Genomic DNA, 20,687 nt, shown 5'->3' on the forward strand with positions numbered 1-20,687 from the left:
ATAAGCTGAAAAATATATGTAATGTTTCACTTCATATACCCACAAAACTCTCCAAGTTATCTCCAAGAACCAAAGTTAGTTTATTCCCTTGAGCAGAGCTACATATCATTCCCCAATGGTCAAAGTGAAAATCTAACAAAACTAAAATCTCACCAGCATCCTTCATCACTAATAAGCAATTATTTATCTTTTCATGACATCACATCTGCTCCACGAAGAGGCTGAATGGCACTTCTAACCTTGGATGTGAGTGTGCTGAATAATAGTTACTTATTCGTTTATAAATATTGTGTCCCCTACAGAAATGGAATTAATGATAATATAAAAAGGAAGAAATCCAATATATTTTACTTTATTATAGTTTAGAGTGTATTTTCTGTTTAATTATTTTAATTTTATTTTTGGCTACTCTGTGTAGCGTACTACTGGAATGTTCAGAAAGAATTTACTCAATAAATAATAATTACATAATTTTTAAAAGCACAGTCTAAAAGCATCAGGATATTACATACAATTCCAGTCCAGAAACTTGCAGTTTTAAAAAGGTAAAAATGCTACTCCCTCTCCCTGCTGCCCAAGTAAAAAAGTTCTACCTTTTCTAAAAGAAAGAACAAATCAATTTTCTGGGCTCTTTGTGGATGGGCTAGAATAGCTTTCTGGTATGATTTGAACTTGGGTCTCTCTGGATTTACTTAAATGTTCACTTAATTCACTCTGAGTCCTCGGAGAGGGGCGGCATACAAATCCAATTAATAAATAAATCACTTTAACTAAAAGCAGAGAACACATCTCTTCCCAAGTTCCAATTTGTTTGGCTAAATATCATGTTTCCAGAATAGCCAGTGAGCGCAAAGTATTGGAAGAACATAGTTTCATCTTGAACTGACCAGAAATGGTCAGAAAACAACGGCACAGAAAACCGAAACCAAATGCGTTCCAGTTCTATCATTTGCAATCATTGTGGCTTTTTTTCCCCATTTTACACAAATCAAGTTTTCCAGAGGGAGAAAAATATTAGTATGTCCAATTTGTGGGCTTGTTCACAGAGTATTGGTAGACTTGGCTTTTTCTTTCTTGAGTAAATTCAAGTACCAGTTTTTATAAACTGATGCAATACTTGCCTACTTAGTCATCTACTTGTCAAAGAATGAATTATTCGATTAAATATAAATTTAATGTAGATTTTTAAAAGAGGCTCAAATTGATTATTATCAGATGCAGTGTAATGGGAATGCCAATTAACCAGCATCAAACAAATATACAAATATTATCCTAGTTCTGAACATGCAGATATTACCATAGTAGTGATTTAACTAAAGCTTAGGTTAATTAAGTTTATTAAATAAATGGGTTAAAGCTGCAATCCAATCTACATACACTGGGAATGGGTCCCAAAAGACTTCTGTCTGAGTGAAACACATCTAGGATTATGAGATAATGTTTGTGGAACCAAGGAGAACATTTTGAAGTATTCGCTGCCAATGTAACTGGCTTGCTTTGTCTGTAAACCAGAGGTCTTCAAACTTGGCAACTTTAAGACTTGTGGACTTCAACTTCCAGAATTCTCCATCCAGCATAACATCAGTGTTGTGAGGAATTAATTTTGCTGTTCAAAACTTTTCTGGCCTAGTCACACAACATGGGCTCTAACTTTTGTTGGAATCTCCTGCTATTCTATATATGTGAGCACATTATTATTATTATTATTATTATTATTATTATTATTATTATTATTTATTAAATGTATATGCCGCTCCTCTCCGAAGACTCGGGGCGTCTTACAACATAACAACATGTTTAACAGACAACATAAATGTTGTCTATTAAACAAGCCTGGCATTTGTGTTTAAAGTGGGCAATGGCAGGCCAGTTAGTGCTTTTTCTTCCAAACTCCAGATCATTCAAAAAACTCTATCTCAGAGAAATGTACTTGTACTCTGTTGGATGTCCCATGGAATGTTAACAGATGGGGCCTGATGGAATAAGTGAAAAATACCTCTTGCTAAATCACTCATTTATGTATGTATGTATTTCCTTCAAGTGGGATGAATCAAAGATGGGAAGTTCAGTATGCAGAATAAATTGTATCATTTATGTGTATCATCCCCTTCTTTGGACAAGATTGTGGCTGTTTCTGTTAGGATAGACTACAAGTTCTTTTTATTACAATGCAACTTCTCTTAACTCTTCAGGAAAAGGGAGATTGTGATCCCGCTGTATAGAACGCTGGTAAGACCACATTTGGAATAGTGTTCAGTTCTGGAGACCTCACCTAAAAAAAGATATGGATAAAATTGAATGGGTCCAAAGTTGGGATATAAAAATGGCAGAAGGTCTTAAGCATAAAACTTATCAGGAAAGACTTCATGAACACAATCTGTATAGTCTGGAGGGCAGAAGGGAAAGGGGGACACACGATCGAAACATTTAAATATGTTAAAGGGTTAAATAAGGTTCAGGAGAGAAGTGTTTTTAATAGGAAAGTGAACACAAGAACAAGGGGGCACAATCTGAGGTTAGTTGGGGGCAAGATTAGAAGCAACGTGAGAAAATATTGTTTTACTGAAAAAATAGTAGATTCTTGGAACAAACATCTAGCAGACGTGGTTGGTAAATCCACAGTAACTGAATTTAAATGCCTGGGATAAACATCCATCTATCCTAAGATAAAATACATAAAATATAATATAAGGGCAGACTAGATGGACCATGAGGTCTTTTTCTGCTGTCAATCTTCTATGTTTCTATGTCTGTCTTCCTGTATCAGAGGTGGGTTCTGTTTTTCTCTACTGCCAGTCACTGAGTGACGTGGTACATGGGTGCACCTATCTGCGCGTTGCTTAAAACAGCTTTTGCGCATGCACAGAAACAAAAAACAAAATGGCAGCACCTATGGCCTGCATGCCTTGCAAATACAGACTCAATAACGTGCCTCTATAACCATCACAACTTCCATAAAAACATGTTCATAAAATCCTTTGTTCAACCAGTTCAAAGTTGACTGGGATGAAAACGTGGACAAGGGTTGGCTGGAGACATGTTCAGCTTATGCTTCCATCTGAACGTAACAAATGCCTGTGTGAATTCTGCTTTGATGAGTAGAATGGATGTCTGTGAGTGATTTTTTTCTCTCTCCCTTGAATGCTAGGCTTTGTAGAGATGCTGAAGTTGAATGAATTGATGGATGGCAGCACTCAGCCGACTGGATTGGTTGCAAGGCTTCGAAATCCAAAACCTGAATGAAGGACTAATTTTAAACCAAATTTAGAAATAGAAAGTGGTTTTGATCATTCTAAGGCAGTGTTTGTAAATGATAAATATTCAGTAATGCAGATAGTTGGGCAGCGCTATTTAACAGTGATCTTGTAGTCCAAATGTTGCAAAGGAGAATTTAAAAAAAAGAATGTATATTTTTGGTCCATAACTTTAATTATTTATCGGAGAGGGAAGCCGGCATGGCACAAAAATGGATCCCATTTCTAGAAATATGGTAACCGAGTGCTTGGAATCCTGCTTAGTTCAATACCTTATAAGGACCAGCACTGAAGATATTAATGCTAAAAGCTTGATTTATTAATCTAAGGAAGGAAAATTGCCATGGTATATTTGCTGTAGAAGACCAGCCAATATTTTTAGCTTCTGCAATTCTGAACCTTGCTTTTAGATTAGATTTATTGGATTTATATGCCGCCCCTCTCCGCAAGTTCGGTAATTAGCCTATATTTGTATATGTGAAAGAATAAAAATTGCAGAGGAGACAAAACTGTATCCTAGGGATAAATGCTCTATTTTCTAAAAAAAATCAGGGATGCGAGAACCCCTCCCCCCACGTATTGTTTTACTTTATTTGTAGAATTAATGACAAAATATAGAACTCTTTATCTTTTTGTCAGCAAACGTTTGAAAAGAAAGCTGTTATAAATCTACAGTCGTCAGCGTACAGTTATGAAATGGTTTGGGGAGATAATTATTTTGCAAGCATGCGGCGCAATCTTAAAGAAAGCTTTTAAGCACCCAAGAAATCCTCTTGGGTGATACAAACTAGATCAAAACATGTAGCAACTTGTGTTGCCACTCCGAAAGCATTCCAAATCAAGCTATAGGGTTTCAGCGCGTTGAAGTGAATAGTTATTTCTGGTTTCCGATTGTCAATGTTTGTGTTTCCCACATTCAGGTTTTCACTCGTTTGGTACATGCTGGTGGGACACGTGTGAAGAGATTATCCAGGAATGGTGGATCACTTGCTTCCTGCGGATGAATCTTTCTCATCCACCAGGCCCTCGATTGGATATTTTCGGGACATGACAGCTGTTGGGAGGTCATACCAAATGCTGCCTTCCCCGGTCTCTGAAGATGACAGTGATTCCTCGAGTTTTTGTTCTTGTTCGAGCCCAGATTCACAGGTTCTGGGCTCCAGTTACGGGAGTTCATCAAGTGCTGAGAATCAGGACAATATCTTGGACTACTTGCTGTCCCAGGCATCTCTGGGGAATGGCCATGCTTCTTGGTGGGATAAAAGGAGACTTCAGCCCATTGTGAAGGAGGAGAATTTTAGAATACCAGAATTCACAGTGGAGATGGAAGATTCCGGACCATTCCAGCCTACCCTTGAGGAGATAGAGGAGTTTTTGGAAGAAAACATGGAGATTGATCTCAAAGAAGGACCTAAGAGTGAGACCAAAGACATGAGAGCTTGCAGCCAAATCACTGTAGCTTCCATACAGCAAAAAGACCAGATGGTACCAAGTGTTACTTTAAAAGACAGTAAAAATGAACAATCACATGGTGCAATGGAAGGCAGCTCTAATGGAGCAGTGTCGGTTGATGGAGGAATACCAGTCATGTTCCAGATCCAGCCAGTTCAAGTTAAGCAACCACCAGATGTGAGCCCTAGTTCACAAGGATCAGTGCAAGAAAACATTAAAATTGCACAGCTCTTGGTCAACATCCAAGGGCAAACGTTTGCACTGGTGCCACAACTTGTTCAATCCTCCAACTTGAACTCATCTTCCAAATTTGTCCGCATAGCTCCTGTTCCGATAGCTGCAAAACCTCTTGGTCCAGGAGGTACAATCCAGGGTCAAACTGGAGTCATCATGGGTCAAAAGTTTCAAAAGAATCCTGCAGCAGAACTCATTAAAATGCACAAATGTACTTTTCCTGGCTGTACCAAGATGTACACTAAAAGCAGCCATTTGAAAGCCCATCTACGAAGGCACACAGGGGAAAAACCCTTTGCATGTACCTGGCCAGGCTGTGGATGGAGGTTAGTACTGTCAATTTGGTGGCTGAATCTGATTCATAAATTCTACTGCACATCTAATGAACAAAGTAATTGTTTATTTTATTTATTTATTAATTAGATTTGTATACCGCCCTTCTCCGAAGACTCAGGGCAGCTCACAAGATACAATATAAAACAATGTGCATAAATAAATCTAATCAGTTAAAAACTACAAGCTAAAAACCCTATATATTAAAATCAATCATTAGAGCTTGTTCCTTTAAAATTTGGTAATTCACAAGGAAAAAACCCCTGTATTTATATAACAGTGCATTTGTCCATTTTTGACCTCCTAAGACTGGAACAAATATATCTAAAGCCTCTTGTTTTTTTTTCCAGATGTTTAAAAATGCTTCTGGCATTTTTCTCCCTTCCTTTCTTTTTTATGTCAGATTGAGTAGATATTTTCCCCCCAAGTAAATGCATTTAAGATTATCAGGAAGCTTGAAAAATGTATCACAAGAAGAATATATATACCAGAGTCCACTAACCATTACTGGTTTCAGTATAGAAGCATTAGCATTTCTGGTTGGGGATAGTAAGTGGATTCCAAGAGCAATGATTTGGAATTCAAACAAAAAAAGGGGAAGGTCCAGAGCAGAACTCTATATATAGGGTGGCTATTTACTCAAATTGTGTATCTTTGAAAACAAACAGAACTGCTAAGAAGAATGAAAAGTTTGTGCTTTATTTTTCTTGTTTGAAAATCAAATACATACACAAAATATAGCCAGCTTGGGTTGTTGTTGTTTTTAATTGTTTGGTTTCATTGGTAATTCCTTCCTTTTGTTAATGACCAATGCCTTGATCTACAGCAATTCATTTAGTGAAGTTACAATAGCACAGAAAAAAGTGACCCAGAACCGGTTTTCACACTTAATGACTGTTGCAGAATCCCCATGATCAAAAATTCAGATGCTTGGCATCTTGACTTGTGTTTCTGACAATGGTTGCAATGTCCTAAAGTCATGTGATCACTTTTGGCAACCTTCTGACAAGCAAAGTCCAAGTCTACGGAGAGGGGCGGCATACAAATTTAAGTAAGTAAGTAAGTAAGTAAGTAAGTAAGTAAGTAAGTAAGTAAGTAAGTAAGTAAGTAAGTAAGTAAGTAAGTAAGTCAATGGGGAAGCGGGCTATTCTGGAATATCACCCTGTATCTTCCTGGGCAACCATTGCCTCTTGAGTATCCACACAGAGGCAGAGGCCTACTGAATCTTAAATGGCTGAGGGATCTGCTTAAAGTACTAGGCTAGAAGCCAGGAGATTGTGAGTTCAAGTCCCACTTTAGCCATGAAAGCCAACAGGGTGACCTTGGGCAAATCACTCTCTCTCTCAACCCAACCCAACTTGCAAAGTTGTTGTTTTGGGAAAAATAGGAAGGAGGATTATTAAGTATGTTTGCTACCTTGAGTTAGTTGTAAAAAATAATAAAAGCAGGATATAAATTAGATAGATAGACAGACAGACAGACAGAATTTAAATTCCCAGAAAGAAGAATACATGAGGTTATCTCGTCAAAAGTGCTGAAAGTTATCTGTTGGGTGTTTCACTTTGTTTTCATTCCTTATGTCAAAGATACTCATTTGCCGTGGGGCACAACAATCTCCTGCCCCCAGCTTGGAGGTTGGGGACACATTTAAGGTCTCCCCAAAGAACATTTCAAAATATGAATTTCCCCATGAACTTTTTTGTTGTTGTTGCTTCCAATTCTTTGTATAGCAGGGTGTGCAAAATATTTAATAGCAGGCATAGTAGACTGTTTCCCTGACTCTCCGAACAAGGCAGTTGAGTAAATGGGGCAGTTGAGTAAAAAGGGCCCTAAATAGGATGGATGGCACTATCCTTATGGTGGGCTTCCGTCATACCAAGGGCCTAAATAGGACCATTTTCCAGATATTTTGAATGTGTGTTAGAATGCTGGATTAGTGCAGAGTTGAGCAAACTGAGGTCTCGATGCTGAATGTAGCCCTGAGGCCTTTCAGTCTGGCCCTCAACAATTTGTTCAGCAAAATTGCCAAAAATTGTGCCATAGCGTCCCACCATTTTGAGATGGGAAAGGTGGAAAATTATATGTAAGCCCTAAAATATGGCTTAATAGTTTAAACAACCGCCCTCAGAAGAAGCTTCTTGGATGAGAAGCGAAATGTCTTCAAAGAAAAACCAGAAAGTCCAGTTGCCTCTTGAAAATAACACCTTTGGTACACATTCCCTGCTTCACTTTACTCTTCTGTATCGCTCCCAGAGCATCTCTCCATTCTTGCTTCAACAAATATAGCTGAAGTGCATGATTGATGTGATGGAAGCCTGCCAGAAGGATAGTGTCATCCATCCAAGATAGACCAGATCAGGAAGCCCAAGGTCATGCATGCAAGTACTTACTTTTATTATAAGATTATAGTAACAGAATCTTTCAAATCTGAACGGACTTTCTTCCCCCTTCCTTTATTTTTCTGAGAATGATAGAGAGCCTTCTCTAAGATGCTTTCTCACAATTATAATTCTGGTCCAGACTCAGAATTGTTTCATCTGATTGTTACCTTGGTTGCAGCTCTTCCTTCTGTTCAAGGCTTTTTCTTCTTCCACATTATATTTAGTGGTTCCACTTGTTAAAATACACGAATCAACCAAGTGATTTAAAAATTGGTTTTAAGTTAAGGATTAAATCTGTGGTCCCCAACTCTTGGTCTGCAGCATGCCAGAAATTGGGCTGTGCAAACAAACAAAGTCCAATCCATGTACAGTGGTGCCTCTCCTTACGAACTTAATTCATTCCGTGACCAAGTTCTTAAGTAGAAAAGTTTGTAATAAGAAGCAATTTTTCCCATAGGAATCAATGTAAAAGCAAATAATGTGTGCGATTGGGGAAGCCACAGGGAGGCTGGAGGCCCTGTATCCTCCCAGGAGATTCCTAGAGAGGCCCCATGGAGGCTTCACCCCACCTTTTCTGGCCCTGTTTCCTCCCAGGAGATTCCTAGAGAGGCCCCACAGAGGCTTATCCCTGCCTTTTCCGGTTACAGTTTCGGAGGCTCGGGTTTGTAAGTGGAAAATGGTTCTTGAGAAGAGGCAAAAAAATCTTGAACACTCAGTTCTTATGTAGAAAAGTTTGTAAGTAGAGGCATTCTTAGGTAGAAGTACCACTGTATGTGCAAGATGCAGGAAGCATGTGAAACCATACCCTCCCTACCCTGGTCTTTGGAAAAGCCTCTCTCCATGAAACTGGTCGTTGCCCAAAATGTTGGGGATTAAGTGATACATAGGGTAAAGCTGCCATTGTCAAGAAGATAATCTTAGATGTTTCTCCAAGTTTTTCGTTCCTGCTGAACAAATGCACTCAAGAAAGTCATATGCCTCCAATCTAATCTCACATGAATTTGAGTGTTGTCCTGATCATAATGCATATGTTTGCCTCTAGAATTTGTTGCCATACAAAAGAAGGGAAATTGCTGCAATTTTTCTTTCAAATGTTCCTCCCTTTGGGGGCAGATCTCTCCTTTCCCAACATCAATTGAATGTTCTTCTTGAACATCAAAGTCAGACTGTCAAGTTGACAGAGCTCAGAATTACAGAGCTTTCTTTCTTATCAGCAGGTTATGTTTACTTCAAGAGAGAGAGAGACCTCTTAAGACTGGAACAAATATATCTGAAGCCTCTTGTTTTTTTCCAGATTTTAAAAAATGCTTCTGGTATTTTTCTACCTTTTTTTCTTCTTCTTTATGTCAGGTTAAGTAGACATTTTTTCCCCAAGTAAATGCATTTAAGAGTATTGGGAGGCTTGAAAAATGCCTCACAAGAAGCATATATATATCAGAGCCCACAAAACCGTTATTAGTTTCACTATAGAAGAATTAGCATTTCTGGTTGGGGATAGTAAGTGTAGTATAGTAGGAGCAATGACCTGGAGTTCAGGAAAAAGGGGGGGGGGAAGGTCCAGAGCAGAGGTCTGTATAGAAGCTGGCTGTTTACTCAAAGTGTTTATCTTTGAAAACAAACAGAAATGCTAAGAAGAATGAAAAGTTCGTGCTTTATTTTTCTTGTTTGAAAATCAAATACATAGACAAAATATAGCCAGCTTGTTGTTGTTTTTTAATTGTTTGGTTTCATAATTCCTTTCTCTTATTAATGATCAATGCAGGTAGTCCTTGATCTACAGCAATTCATTTAGTGACCGTTCAAAGTTACACTAGCACAGAAAAAAGTGACTTAGAACCATTTTTCACACTTAATGACTATTGCAGAATCCCCATGATCAAGAATTCAGATGCTTGGCAAGTGACTCATGTTTCTGACGATGGTTGCAGTATCTCAAGGTCACTGGGCAACCTTTTGATAAGTAACGAGTCCTCAGAGAGGGGCGGCATACAAATCCAATAAAATAGATAGGTAGGTAGATAGATAGATAGATAGATAGATAGATAGATAGATAGATAGATAGATAAATAAATGTCAATGAGGAATCCAGGTTCATTTAATGAATGTATTACTAACTTAACAACTTCATGATTCACTTAGCAAACGCGGTAAGAAAGTTCATAAAAAGGGGCAAAATTCACTTTTTGAAAAAGCAGGCTAGGAAAATATTTATAGACCCCCCTCACATCCTGGACATAAATTGTTTCAACTCCTACCCCTCAAAAACGATGCTATAGAGCGCTGTACATCAAGACAACTAGACGCAAAAAGAGCTTTTTCCCCAAAAGCCATCACTCTGCTAAACAAATAATTCTCTCAACACTGTCAAATATTTGCTAAGTCTGTGCTACTATTAATCTTCTCATCGTTCCTATCACCCATCTCCTCCCACAAATGACTGTAAATTTGCTGCTTGTATCCCTACAATTTATATTGACTGGTTCCTAATAGGATTTGATTGTTTATTTGTACCCGGATTATCATTAAATGTTGTACCTCATGATTCTTGACAAATGAATCTTTTCTTTTATGTATACTTAGAGCATATGCAAAACAAATTCCTTGTATGTCCAATCATATTTTTCTTTTCTATTCCATTCCATTCCATTCCATTCCATTCTAAACAACTGTCTTTGCTTAGCTACATAAATTTTGGGCTCTGTTGTGGTCATAAATCAAGGACTACCTTTATCATTGCTCCATTTAGTTTTGCATCGTCTATAGCAGCTTTGCACAACCTGGTTTTCTTCCAGTGTGGTTGGACACATTATAGTCAAAAATTATAACTGATAACATACCAAATTATAATATCCTACTGTTGTACTGACTGGCCAATATTTCTGATATTACATATATACAGTCTGATATTACATACGTACAGTCTTCAGAAACTTATATTTTAATTGCTCATAATCAGAGCTACAGCTCTTCTACAAGGATACTGCACCAGAATTAAATTCTTATTCCCATTCCCAAGGTTTCTTAAAAAAAGTAACCTATTATCTTTTCCAGAATTGGTAGTCTGTGGGTTCCAGCATCAAGTGAGCCCTTAACCAAACAGCAGTATAGGTTCTAGAAAAAGAATTGAAAGACAGCCTATCATCTATCTATCTATCTATCTATCTATCTATCTATCTATCTATCTATCTATCTATCTATCTATCTATAATCTATCTATCTATCAATCATCTTATCTATCTATCTATCTATCTATCTATCTATCTATCTATCTATCTATCTATCTATCTATCTATCTATCTATCTATCTATCATCTATCTATCTATCTATCTATCTATCATCTATCTATCTATCTATCTATCTATCATCTATCTATCATCTATCTATCATCTATCTATCTATCATCTATCTATCTATCTATCTATCTATCATCTATCTATCATCTATCTATCATCTATCTATCTATCTATCTATCTATCTATCTATCTATCTATCTATCTATCTATCATCTATCTATCTATCATCTATCTATCATCTATCTATCTATCTATCTATCTATCTATCTATCTATCTATCTATCTATCTATCTATCTATCTATCTATCATCTATCTATCATCTATCTATCTATCTATCTATCTATCATCTATCTATCTATCTATCTATCTATCTATCTATCATCTATCTATCTATCTATCTATCATCTATCTATCTATCTATCTATCTATCTATCTATCTATCTATCATCTATCTATCTATCTATCTATCTATCTATCTATCTATCATCTATCATCTATCTATCTATCTATCTATCTATCTATCTATCTATCTATCTATCATCTATCTATCTATCATCTATCTATCTATCATCTATCTATCTATCTATCTATCTATCATCTATCATCTATCATCTATCTATCTATCATCTATCTATCTATCTATCAATCATCTATCTATCATCTATCTATCTAGATAGATAGATAGATAGATAGATAGATACATAGATGATAGATAGATAGATGATAGATAGATAGATAGATAGATGATAGATAGATAGATAAATAGATGATAGATAGATGATAGATAGATAGATGATAGATTGATAGATAGATAGATAGATAGATAGATAGATAGATGTAAAATGCATTTTAAAACATCATAAAAGATTAAGAAAAAAACAGTTTAAAAAGCTTGATAGATGTTAGCATACCTCAGCCTGGCACTGAGGCTCCTTTACCTCAGTACCCATTTTTTCAGAAGTATGAGATGAAAAAAAAGCAGGAGGAGCAAATAGATAGATGGAAGAGACAAGTTCAGTATTTACCCACCATAGCAACCTCGGACTTCAATTCCCAGAATTCCCAAGGCAGCATAGTTGGCTGCATTAGATATTCCTGCTTCTGAAATGAATTTGGACTGTACTACCTCCAATTCTCTTTGTGCCTTACCTGCTCTTATCACCATTCTCTGGGCTTAATATCAGCCCCACTTTCTTTCTCACCCCCACTGAGCAAGCCCAGGGTAACCCAAAGCTGAAAAAGAATGAAGGAAATCTGAAACAGATAGGTGCGAGATTGATGAATCCATTTCCTGATGTGTTTTGGAGCTCAGAGTTCTTCAACATCTCATTGCTACTAGAACAAGAAACACTCTGAAAAGTACAAAAGTACAAAAGGCCCTTTGTCTCTGCTTTTCTGAAGAGCCTAGCTTTTCTTATTTAAATCTTGAGCCAGGCAAGGCATCTGTTAGCAGCTTTGTTAGGGAATGGAAGGATTTATGTCTTTGAGTCTTTGTGCGTATGCTTTCCTTTTCTTAGCAGCACCACAATCTTTCCCAGCACTAGGCCCTTCTCCAGTGAGTAATTCCTTCTCATTTGGTGGCCAACGTATTTGAGTTTCATCTTTAGGATCTGGCCTTCTAAAGAACAGCCAGGGTTAATCTCCTCCAGGTTTGATCATCGGTTTGATCACCTTGCTGTCCAAGGGACTCACAGGAGTCTTCTTCAGCACCATAGTTCAAAGGCCTCAATTTCTTGGGAAAGCTTACAAGGTAGTAAAACATTGCATATCATGGTTAGTTATTCTGGGCAAAGCGTTGTTTAAGCTAACTCCTTTGCGAGCCCTGATTAATTTTTAATTGCATTGATATTTGTTTGTTTGTTTGTTTGTTTGTTTGTTTGGTTGGTTGGTTGGTTTTGTATGCCGCCCCTCTCCGAGGACTCGGGGTGGCTCACAGCATATACAAAAACAGAACAATAATATAAATCCAATTAATACTACATTAAAAACAACCATTAAATTCAATTAAAAGAAAGTAAAACCTATCAAACCATAGTTTTTGTAATTGTAAAATTGTACCATTCTTAAACAGCAGTTATATGAAAAAAAACCCTCCTTTCCAGAGAAACAATATCCTGTGATTTCTTTCCCCATATAATTTTTTTAAAAGGATCCAACTGGTGTTATTCCCAGACACACACAAACAAACAACACTAGGGGAATATAAAATGCAAAAGATAAGTAAATGGGTAGAAGATTGGAGGTACTGAAAATGACAGAATTAACAATATATGGATTCTATTTTCAAAAATTCAGCTTGGAATTCATTGCAGTTCACATACCTAAACTCAGTTCTATGAATCGTATTTCGCCTATGAAGTTAAGTCTTAATTTCACTTCCTTGATATTTGAGGAGCCAATGTTTGCAAATTTATAGAATGCAACAGTCGTTGGATCTTCAAAGACATCAGCGATTCCTTCAGAAGATTAGATATATGTCTATGAGAGTCCTGTTCAATTTCATAGGAAAGTTGAATTAAAAATAATAAACATTTGGAACTCCTTCCAAAATTATTCTGGGAGAGATCTTACGTTCAGATGCAGCATAGAATCTGTTCTACCACTATTTGTTACTACTGCCCTATAAGATATCTGTAAGAAATGTTCATGTTAATTGTGCTCTTTCAGTTGTTCTTAAATTGTGTTAATGGAGAACAGTGGACTTTCTGGCAGTTAACTCTGCCAGTAGCAACTAACATAATAATAAAAACTCTCTTAGTAGTAGGGTTTATATTTTCTTTAGACATTAGATTCTTTGCCCTAGTGCAGCTCTGCTAGCTGAATATCTTTAGGAGAAATAATTGACTTTCCAGCTAAGTCAAATGCCTTGGAGTTGATCCAAGAGATGCACAAAACCCTTTTTAGATTGATTCACAGATCTGAAATTGATTACTTCCTAGAAAAATGACACCAGCGTCTTCTGAGAAGAGTAGCTCAGAGAGTCAAGGCAAATTTCAAACTAATCTCTAATTAGCATATTTAATAGCACTAAATTCTTTGCTTCTGACCTCCTGCTGCTACTATTGAAAAGCTTGTGCTGCAAAGTTGTCTAACATGAAACATGGGAGGGTTAAAAATGGGAGGTGATAATATTTGGAGTCCCTATAAGTTTCCATAAATGAAAGATAATGTTTGTATATTACTACCCAATCAAATCTAAATGGGGAAAAATCAGTTTATAAAACACATTGCCCACATCTGTCTTCAGATAGCATTATATAATAATCTGAAGGATTTTTATTTTATGTTTAATGTTTGGGTGGGTACATGTTGCAAGCACATCAGGAGCTGCAAATTTATTTCTGTAGTTATAGTAAACTGATCTTTTCAAGCAAACTGAAGGCCAACATAGCAATGTTGTTACCTGATCAACTGAAGGCTTAGCTATGATACAAAATATATTTTTATCATATTAACTCATGTTCCTTTTCATGGACCAGATAGCACATACCCTGAACCTTCTCCCTCCCTTCTCCAAGATAAATATCAGAGAAACTATAGACAAGAACTCTATTTAACAGGAGTAATTCTTTTAAATTCCCTAAAAAATAGAGATAAGAAATTAAAATGTCATATAATTGTTGGTATTTTTTCTCATGACCATGGAAAATGTCTTCAGGCAATGCTGGCTCCCTTGGTTAAGAAATGGAAATGAGCACCATGTCTAGAGTCAAACATAACTGACAGGGAAGCCTCAACCATATTTCCAAAAAATAGATTGTCCTGTTACTGTTTGGGGAGGTGGGAGCAAATGTATACTAAAAAGCTTGTGGACAATCGCTGCTTTATAGTCTATAACAATGATGGCGAATCTTTTTTTCCTCGGGTGCTGAAAGAGTGTGGGTATATGCTATTGTGCATGCTGTTTTTGCCCTGGGGAGGGCAAAAACAGCTTCCCCCATTACCCGGAGGATTCTGGAGGCCAGAAATGGCCTATTTCCCAACTACTAGTGGACCCAGTAGGTTCATATTTCACCCTTCCCAGGCTCCAAAGGCTTTCCTGGAACCCGGAGAGAGTAGAAATGCTCCCCACACCCCGGAAGCTCTCTGGAAGTTAAAAACGCCCTCCCAGAGTCTCTGTGTGAGCCAAAAATCAGCTGGACAGCACACAAATGCACGTTGGAGTTGAGCTAGGACAGCAGCTCGCATGCCAGCAGATATGGCCCCACGTGCCACTTGTGGCACCCGTGCCATACGTTCGCCATCACTGGTCTATAATGTATGAATAATAGGGGTTTATTAATACATGAGTAGTATAATATTAATTTGAAATCTGCCTCTGCCCAGCCACTTTTCATAGCATCTCTTATAATTGCCATTCTGTCTTTGTGTTTTGGTGTGTATATTGAAAGCCATGGCCAGTAAACAGGAGGGTGGAAATAATCCAAGATTCTGAAATAACTCACTTTGGAATGAAAATGTTTCAGGTATTGAACCATTGTTTGGATGACTTTTTTTTTCATATATGGATCTTGGGGCAATTGTCTCCCTGAGTACCTTCCAAAAAATGTCCTAATGAATAAAAACAATCTATTTGGCAGTATTGAAGTATTCTTCAGCAGAGTGGGGTGATGGTCTAGTGATGAAGACCCTTGCCTCACACTTAGAAGACTGAGAGTTCAATCTTAGGCAGTGTGAGATGTTTCTCTATCGGAGCGCAAAGAGTAAATATCTGCTGCGAACTCTGCATAGGCGTCAGGAAAGGAATCCAACCAGTAAATTCTCAGCTGCATTCAGTAACCCTGACCCCACCATGATACAATGGATTACAAGGCCATAGAAAGAAAGAAAAAGAAAAAAGAAATATTCTTCAGGAGTCTGTCTTTGAAGGAATGATCACAATATTAAGTATTCTTGGTTCTGTTTTTATATACTGTACATTGATGACCATCTAAAGGTGAAGGCGTCACATTGATAATCTTTTCTTATTTGCTTCCAGGTTCTCACGATCAGATGAACTTTCTCGACATCGGCGTTCCCACTCTGGAGTGAAACCGTATCAGTGCCCTGTGTGTGAGAAGAAGTTTGCACGAAGTGACCATCTATCCAAGCATGTCAAAGTCCATCGATTTCCGCGAAGCAGCCGCTCGGTGCGCTCAGTCAATTGATTTGTCCAGTCCAGTCCTTCCCACGATGCCTCTAAGAACTGCCACAAGCAACATAGGTTCTTTTCTTGTGATAATTTATTTCTCTCCATGTAACCTCTGCCATTAGGACATCACACGTGCCTTCCTCCCTCACCATCATTCAGCAACTTTGCTATTTTTTCCCCTAATTCTTTTTGTTGCTGCCGCTTCTTTTTGGGAATTACAGCATTTCATTTTCAGTCAGTTGAGCTCCAACCTCATGATAATATATGGACAACTTGCTGCTAGTTAATTACAGTTCTGGCATTCCTGAGCGCTTTTGCTCATGTACAGGGCTATTCATCATGAGGTTTTTTTTAATTTAAAAAATGAATTATTAATATTATTAAGTTGATCTATTTGCCTGCTTTGGAAAGAGCGATTTGCTTTTGAAATGGCGGAGAAGTCCACTTCAATTTTCTTAAGTTCATTTTTGTTGATGCAATGATTTGGTGTTGCGTTCATTAGCTAGATCTTCATAGGTGCTCTCAAATGAACAGTAGAAACATGTCAGCAATATGTGCGTATAGCAAGAAGGGATTGACAATAGATGGGTCTTTGATTAGACTAAGCAATAAACCAGTGTATGGAATGATCGTTCTAGTATGAATAACCTCTAAATCAGTGGTTCCCAGTCTTTGGCCATGCCCCACCTAAGCATCTCTAAAATCCTGAAGCCTTCCCCTCCCATGACATATAATTCTTATTATTCAAAAAGTGAACTACTCATGCAGAGGAAGCCTAAAGGCCTTTAACTAAGTTTAAACAAGGTTCCAATTGCCCCCAATGATATTGTCTCCCTGTGAGGGCGTGGACACCATGTTGGGAACCAGGGCCCTAATTGTTTCCATATCTGAGCCTATTAGTTGCTGCCATTTGGAGACTTACCAGATCTCCCTCTTGAGAATATGTTTCAATGGAACTGGCAGATTTCACTGTCCCTTGTTCTTAGTCCCATGTAAAGATTAGTATAAAAATAACCGCCCCGAGTTTTCGGAGAGGGGCGGCATATAAATCCAATCAATCAATCAATCAATCAATAAATAAAATAAATAAAATTCCTGTTACATCTCACATGGCTGGAGAAAATAAATAAATTAGGATAAGACATCCATGCCTTTTCACCCAATTACCTCTGTCTCCGATATATAACCTTTTGTCATTCAGCCCAGAGATAATGTCTTTGCATGAGTTGCCCCACAATTTAGGCACAAGCCTTCTTTAGGTTGTATAAAAACTATGGAAAATTTCAGAGAAGTATCCTGTTGCCCAGTTCTCTATTTTGCACTATTGAGATTCATAATCACAGAAGGGGCTAAAATTGGCTTTCTTCAACTTGGACAAGTGGATTTATCTTGCAGAATTCCCCAAACATCACAATCAAGTTGGAGAAGACCAAGCTAAAGCAATTCTCTCACATTTAGTAACTAGAATCTGATAATATTTTCCCCAAGGTCTTAAACAGTTAAGCTTGCATAATTAAAGACATATACCAAAGATGAATAGAATTATCCACCACAGCAGTTAAGAAGGCCAAATATTTATCTATTCAATGTATTAAATCATTTATCTAGGGATTTTCTTTAGGTTCTTCACTGGTAGAGCACATCAATCTTGCACTATATGTCATAGTGCCAAAATCCAGCCATGGACAATCTGTTCCTATAAGAAGCCAGGGTAGGCTATTGATCTGATAGGCCAGGGATTTGCATGTGTGCGTATGCATATGGCGAACCAGTGCTGGGGAGGAAATGAATGAAGTTTTTCTACGAAGTTCCAACTATCACACTACCAACTATCACACGGCTATGGTGCTACTTTCAGAAGTAGGGAATGTGATGGCTATTGTTCCAGACTCTCTACTCAACTTGATATTTTTTTTAAAAAAAAATTCCCCACCAAGGGAAGCCATATGCAAGAATGCCTCATAATCTTATATGAACTTGAAGGTGCTCTTAGGGGGAAAATTGGATAAGCTGAGGAGATGGAGAATATTCAGGAAGCGTGAGTTAGTGGTAGTGGAAAGCCATTTCCCCAGTCTTGAATATTGTTAAATGTGATTGGCCATCTCCTCTTTTGAAAATCATTGTATGAGCAGGAAAATCTTCCTGCACAATGACCGTTTTCTAACTATGATGTGGTTCAAAATGACAAAGGTGCTCCTGGCCTTAGAAGATGGCCACCCTCTGTTGCTTTATTAAATAGTGGAAAGGGGTCATGCCCCCTCTTCTCCAGGAATGATGCTTGCCATTATTCTTCAATTCATCCTTGAGCAGAATAGTGTGTTTTGTCCCCACTCCCCCGTGATTGTGCTGCAGGAGAATGGGATAGCTGCATGAAATCTGGTGTCAATTTCTTGCTGTGCCATTGACTTTGGGTAGGCGAGCAGCCTTAATCAACTATCATTCCTGCAGAAAAAATATCTATGCGACCTCTTCTGGAATGTTACCCTTAGTTTCTAACTGTGCCAATCCTTTTGCCTCAGCTTGTATAGCATCTTCACAGACCTAAGGGTGAAAAAAAACCCTGCTGAGCCAATTTGCCCTTGTTTACAATGCTGAACCTAATCCATATTCCCAGTGGCTGAGAAGGAAAGACTTCTGACTTAGTGAATGTTTTATGAAAGCACTTTGAGAGATTTGAGCAGTAAGTGGTACTCAATTGCTATGGGCCGCTATTCAGAGAGCAATGTAACTGGAGCATTGGGTGTTCCAGCCAACTAGCATGGGGCCTTTAATGTTTTTTAAGGGAATATACACAACATACAGATAATCTGATGAAGCAGGAAAAATACGTTAGACAACATTTCCTTATATATATATATTTCGTACTCTACTGATTTTAGGATATTTCTAGAGAATGAGAATAGAGTAAGTAGGGTTATTGGATATTTTTAAAGGGTAGGCTATGATCACACAACATGCACAACAAATCAGTTAAGGACTTTGTGGTGGTATTTGTGCAACGTTTTAATTTGGATTACTTTTAATTAAGCCTTTTCTTCTGTTTTAGCTTTAGATAATCATTCAAAGCCCCTATGTGTCAATTCAATCGCAAAACTAAATGTTGAGTCATAGCTGTCATGTTCACAGCATATTTGAGCAAATGTAGCCATGGTTGAACCTCACTGAAAGCAATGGGGCAGGATTAACTATGAGCAGTTCTCTGCTTTCAGAGGGGCCCAGTAGCAATAAATTTTAGCATCACGCCCTATCTTTTTATGTTAACCAAACAGGAATCAAAACACTGCAATTCTGGTTGTTGAGTAGGTCAAAACAGAGACTATGTTGTCATTTAAGAACAATAGTTCCAATTCTTTATGCTAGGAATGCATTCCTTTGGTCCTCTGGAAATTTGTATACTATATGTGAATGTCTCTCCTATTGACTGGTTTTTATCTCACATCCTATGAATGTATGTAAATAAAATTGTACATATTGCATATCTATATAAAATATCTTTTAAAAACACAAAGATGATGTAAATTAGAGTCAAAATAATATCTTTAAAGCCAGTGTACATAAGTTACAATTCTGTATATTTTTTCTTTTGTTCTTCATAAAATATATTTACTTTGACAATAAAAAAGAAATTTTAAATTTTACAAATAATGTTACATTAATTTTTGGTTTCTACTCATAAATTGGAAATTTTTAATCAATCATAGTTGGCTGGTAATAATTTAGTAAGTAATTGGCAACACTCATATCCTATGGTTGGTAGATCCAAGACTAAAACTGAACTTATAATATACATGACTTTAATGAGTTTTCCTTTTCCTTCCTAATTTCATTTATGCTTCCTTGAGACTTTAATGAGAAGCTACCCTAAATGTTACTTCCATGATCATATCAATCACTGAATCCTTAATGAGATTCAAAGTTCTTTCCCCCCACAAAATTTCTGCTCATTACTAAATGTTCTTAACTACCTTTTGGCATATTAAAGCTTTCTAAAAGCCTTATAATAAGCAATCTTTCAAGAGTCCAGGTAACTTTGAAAACTGTTTGGAAAGTACCATTAGTTCACCTTTTTGAACTAAGTGTTTAGCTGTCAATATCCTGTCCCCAGGCCTGGCGGCTATAGAAGTCTGGATGGGATGCAATGGGCTTCGTCTCAACCCTAGCAAGACTGAATATGGTAGCTTTGGGCTTTCGGGTTACAAGGTTCCCCCCTGTAGTCCTGGATGGAATGGCATTGCCCCAAATAGACCCAATGCACAATTTGGAGACTGTTCATAGCCACTCATGTATCCATGCCCTCTCATCTGGATTACTACAATGCATTTTCTATGGGGCTGCCCATGAAGAGCATTTTGAAGCTTCAACTGATGTAGAATGCAAGTGCATAAGTAGTCAATGATGTTGGATCTTGGACACATGTAACATCGCTGCTCTGCGGGTTGTATTTGGTCCTTTGTTTGAGATGGGTGGCCATAGAACTTGAATAAAATAAAGCTATAAAGTTTGCTTATAATTAATCACATGCCAATTTGGTCAATTTGTCAGTCAGTTTCTGAGCCTTAAAGGAGCATTGAAGATGCATTAGGTATGTTTGCCACATTGAGTAATTT

At 37.4% G+C, this 20,687-nt stretch overlaps 1 protein-coding gene across 5 annotated transcripts in view; it reads left to right on the forward strand.

Moving 5' to 3' along the window:
* KLF15 (KLF transcription factor 15) overlaps positions 1–19,722 on the forward strand; it is a 29,608-nt gene extending 9,886 nt beyond the window's left edge. The window contains exons 2-4 of one of the 5 annotated variants that reach the window (XR_011557947.1): positions 4,175–5,266; positions 7,527–7,642; positions 15,928–19,722. Coding sequence is in view for 3 of the 5 variants with exons in the window: in XM_070738356.1 (XP_070594457.1) it covers positions 4,230–5,266; positions 15,928–16,096 (1,206 nt within the window). In the remaining 2 variants the exon portion in view is untranslated. Of the gene's footprint in view, positions 1–226; positions 247–4,174; positions 5,267–7,526; positions 7,656–14,428; positions 14,542–15,927 lie in introns of those variants that run through there. The other 4 variants (XR_011557948.1, XM_070738355.1, XM_070738356.1 and 1 more) reach the window with 4 other exon arrangements.
* Positions 19,723–20,687: the final 965 nt, after the last annotated feature.

Source organism: Erythrolamprus reginae, chromosome 2, assembly GCF_031021105.1.
Source record: "Erythrolamprus reginae isolate rEryReg1 chromosome 2, rEryReg1.hap1, whole genome shotgun sequence".
NCBI lineage: Eukaryota > Metazoa > Chordata > Lepidosauria > Squamata > Dipsadidae > Erythrolamprus > Erythrolamprus reginae.